This window comes from Nansenia antarctica (assembly GCF_963989245.1).
Source record: "Nansenia antarctica genome assembly, chromosome: 8".
Taxonomy (NCBI): Eukaryota; Metazoa; Chordata; class Actinopteri; order Argentiniformes; family Microstomatidae; genus Nansenia; species Nansenia antarctica.
The window spans coordinates 53921279-53925645 of record NC_137678.1 but is presented as its reverse complement, the minus strand read 5'-3'; the positions used below and the strand labels follow the sequence as shown (position 1 = coordinate 53925645).

The window sequence follows — 4367 nt, the reverse complement described above, 5'->3', positions numbered from 1 at the left end:
GGCATCGAGCCTGAGGCAGCAGGAACAGCAGGAGCAGAGCAGGACGTCACAGCTGCTGGAGGAGGCGCAGAGGAGGGAGGACCACCTCAACACCTCCTCTCTACTGGTCCAGGTACCACACACACACACACTTACACACACACACACACACACACACACACACACAACCTCAACACCTCCTCCCTGCTGGTCCAGGTGAGGGGGGGGGGGGGGGGGCATGGAGACAGAGAAAGGGAGGGAGAAAAGGGAGAGAGAGGGAGCGATGGGACAGTAATGTCACTGCTGCTCAGCTTTGTTGTGGTTTGGTCTGTTTTCACTGTTTAGCTCTCCTCCTCTCCTCTCTCTTCCACCACCCCCTCGTCCTCTCTTCTCTCCTCCTCTCCTCCTCTCTTCCACCACCCCCTCATCCTCTCTTCTTCTCCTCCTCTCCTCCTCTCTTCCACCACCCCCTCATCCTCTCTTCTTCTCCTCCTCTCCTCCGCTCTTCCACCACCCCCTCATCCTCTCTTCTTCTCCTCCTCTCCTCCGCTCTTCCACCACCCCCTCATCCTCTCTTCTTCTCCTCCTCTCCTCCTCTCTTCCACCACCCCCTCATCCTCTCTTCTTCTCCTCTCTCCTCCTCTCTTCCACCACCCCCTCATCCTCTCTTCTTCTCCTCCTCTCCTCCTCTCTTCCACCACCCCCTCATCCTCTCTTCTTCTCCTCCTCTCCTCCTCTCTTCCACCACCCCCTCATCCTCTCTTCTTCTCCTCCTCTCTCCTCCTCTCCTCCTCTCTTCCACCACCCCCTCATCCTGTGTGTGTTCTGTGTTGTCTTTGTGTTTATATGGTTGGTTTGGACGCTGCCCTCGACCCTGGTCAAGGATGCTCTGTGTGTGTGTGTGTGTGTGTGTGTGTGTGTGTGTGTGTGGTTTGAATGAACTCATAGAGGAGAGCAACTGTTAATCTGAGCCTCTGAGACACTCCACCCCCCCACCCCTCCACCCCCCGCCCCCCGATGTGCTCCTTCATCCTAGATCCTTTAAACTTGAGACACACTGCCCCCCCTCTCTACCCGCCCTCTCTGCCTCCCCACCCCCTGTCTGCCCCCTCCCTCTGCCCTTTGGCCCCCCTCTTTGCACCCCCACCACCCTAAAAGATTTAATATCGACAGATTGAAGATATCAAGAGAGTTGCCTCTGAACATGAAGGAGATGGATGGGGGGAAGGATGGAGGGATGGGGCAGGGAGGGAAGGATGGAGGGAGGGGGGAGGGAGGGAGGGAGGGAGGGAAGGAGGGAGGGAGGGGGAGGGAGGGAAGAATGGATGGAGGGAGGGAGGGAAGGATGGAGGGAGGGAGGGATGGAGGGAGAGAGAGAGAGAGAGACTGAGGGAGGGAAGGAGAGAGTAAGATGGAGTGGATGTGCAAGTGGAAAAAGTAGCGATAGTGATGGTAACAGCTGTGTGGTTACTCACCCTGGGGACCCAGCATGCTGTCTAGAGCTGACCACAGCCTCACACACACATACACACACACACACACCCCTGACAGGTGACAGAGTAGAGGTAATGAACCAGAAGTGCTGGGAGCTTGAGAACGTATTTATGGGCCTCATAAAAGAGTGATATAAAAGAGTGATATAAAAGAGTGATTTAAAAGACTCAAACGGAAGTGTTTTATGGCTCACCAGGGGCGGGGAGGGGAGGGGGGAGAGAGAGGGGGGAGATGCCGGGTGGGTGGGGGTGGGGGAGGAGTCCGGGAGGTGCACATGTAACTGGCTCATGCATGGCCAGAGAGAGAGAGAGAGAGGGGGGGGGACAGAGAGAGAGAGACAGAGAGAGAGAGAGGAACAAATAGAGAGAGAGAGAGAGAGAGAGAGAGAGAGAGAGAGAGAGAGAGAGAGAGAGAGAGAGAGAGAGGGAGACAGCGAGAGAGAGAGAGACAGAGACAGAGACAGAGAGAGAGAGAGAGAGGAGATGGGGACAGAGAGAGAGAGGGACAGAGAGAGAGAGAAGGTGGGTCTGCAGAGGAAGTGAAAGGAGAGAGGAGGATCACATCTGCTGCTCTCTGTCTCTGATAGACTTCTAAGGGCTTTTTATTGGGGCTGTGTGTGTGTGTGTGTGTGTGTGTGTGTGTGTGTGTGTGTGTGTGTGTGTGTGAGGGATGATGGGGGGAGATTCCTGGTCTTCAGAAGTACCAGTGTATGCCTCTCCCTGGGGGACAAAACCTCTCTTCAAACATTAGATCAAGGTGTGTGTGTTAGGGTTGGGCGGTCTTGAATTTCTAACACTGTTAAAGCGTCCCCAATTTTAACCACGGTTTACAGTTTCATGACTGTATCATTATTATTTTCACACAACAACAAACATGTGATGCATGTTCCAGTTTTATTCTCTGAACAACGTCAGAAACAGAGTAGCAAATGTTAACAACATTAACAACATCTATAAAGCTACTACTATAAAGTTTGAGTGCAAATACAGCGGGTAGCCTATAGGCCTAAATAAAAAATAGTGCAAGGACATGACATTAATATTCTGGTGTCTGTCAACCAGGTTAGTTGACTTTGTTTTTATTTGTTTTTATTTATATATCTTCACTGTCTTTGCCGTTCTTATGTATTGTATGTATTGTTTGATGTTGACCCTGAGGACTTCTGTTCATATGTTTGTTGTTATTATAGTCGGGGCCTCTTGGCCAGATCATCATTGAAAATGAGAATTTATTCTCAACTGATTTTATCTGGTCAAATAAAGGTAAAAAATAAAATAAAATAAAAAACGGAATGAAATTAACAACAAATCTATGGGCTACAGTCCATTACAAATTAATGAAATGAAAAGCACAACCTAACATAGCATGGATCACCAATAGGCGGCCTCCGGGCCGCATGCGGCCCACCAAAGCTTCCCATCGGGCCCGTGGAATATTTATGTTTTTTTAATATGAAAATGTGAGGACGGAAATACCGTTTAGAACATATAGGCCGCGTTCATAAATTCGTCTGCACACTGGATTCAGCGTCATCATGGAACCAAGTAATTTGATTGGACTAGAGGCATTCACGAGGACGCTCTGACTCTCTCAGAGCGAATTTACGAATGCGGCCATAGCATAGATTCATAATATGAATTATGGTTCTTTCAATGCAGGAGGATTCAGACCTAACTCATTCACAAAGCTGCAACCTTGCTTCTAAATAGCAGTAGCAAAGCTGAAACTAATTCCCGTCTTTTAAATGGAATGCGGCAGACGTAGCGCCTATTCGCATGCAAGAATGGGGACAAACTCATAGCTCTCATTTAACATTTCGTGTTTTTTTTGTTTGTTTAACATTTCGTGTTATAGGCAATTTTTTCACATGCACATTACAGTGACTTAAACTAACTTCTCAGTCAAAAATATTATGAGGTAAATGTCTTGTTATGCTCGTAGAACCCAGACAGCCCGGAGAGATGCACTAGTTGCCCTCTCGTTCAGATAACGTTCTGCTAATAATTCCATTGGCATGTCCATATCCAACTTTTAAGCTTGCAATTTTTCTGCAATGGGTCTCAGGATATGACTTCTCAGGGTATGATTCTCTGAAAGCTGCACGCCTTGTATAATTGTAACGGCGAAGATTGTATTGTTTTTCAACAGCTACCGTTTCAGTGCAGATGAGGCATACAGGTTTTGCGTTACTAAATGTTGGCAAGATGAATGCGTGCTTGTCAGTCCAGTCCTCATTAAAGCTGCGTTTTTTCACGTCAATTTTACGCTTCACGTTTCTCTCTCCCATTTTGCTTGATTGATAGCTGAAAATGATTACAATGAAGTGAAGCCAAAATATCTTGATCGCCCCCTGGTGGCTGGCTGCAGTATAGGTGTCACTGTGTCAGGAGTCTGTTAACATTTATAATAAGCCATTAATAACATACATTTTGTAAGAAAGTACAAATATTAAACAATAATATGCTAATTATGCCCAAAAATTAAATAAATATATATATGTCCGGCCACAGTGTATGCTTCGAAAAATTCTGGCCCTTGGACAAATGTAGTTGGTGACCCCTGACCTATAGCATCCAGGTCCATTCTGAGGAGAAGCTGTCACGTGACACGTTCTTATTTTTAGGCTTAGGGTTATTTGACAAATTACATTGTTTACTAAATGTTCTGTCATCACTTTCTATAGCATCTTCAACCACAGACAGTGACGCTGGACAAATGCTCTTAAGGCGTGTTTTAGGGCGGTTTTATGACGGTATTGACAAATACCGTTTCTATTTTCAAAAACTGTGGTATACGGTATAACGCACACACATACACACACACACACCACAGACCGCGGTCTCACAGAGAGCTTATCAGACACAGATGATCTCTCACTCGTCTTCCTCTGAAAC

The 4367-nt window shown here is 47.3% G+C and overlaps 1 protein-coding gene across 1 annotated transcript in view; it reads left to right on the top strand.

Moving 5' to 3' along the window:
• Nucleotides 1-4367, top strand: part of LOC308164418 (ELKS/Rab6-interacting/CAST family member 1-like) — an 84652-nt gene that overhangs the window by 51398 nt on the left and 28887 nt on the right. Inside the window, exon 14 of the mRNA XM_080538519.1 lies at nt 5-112. Coding sequence (XP_080394645.1) covers nt 5-112 — 108 coding nt within the window. The remainder of the gene's footprint in view (nt 1-4; nt 113-4367) is intronic.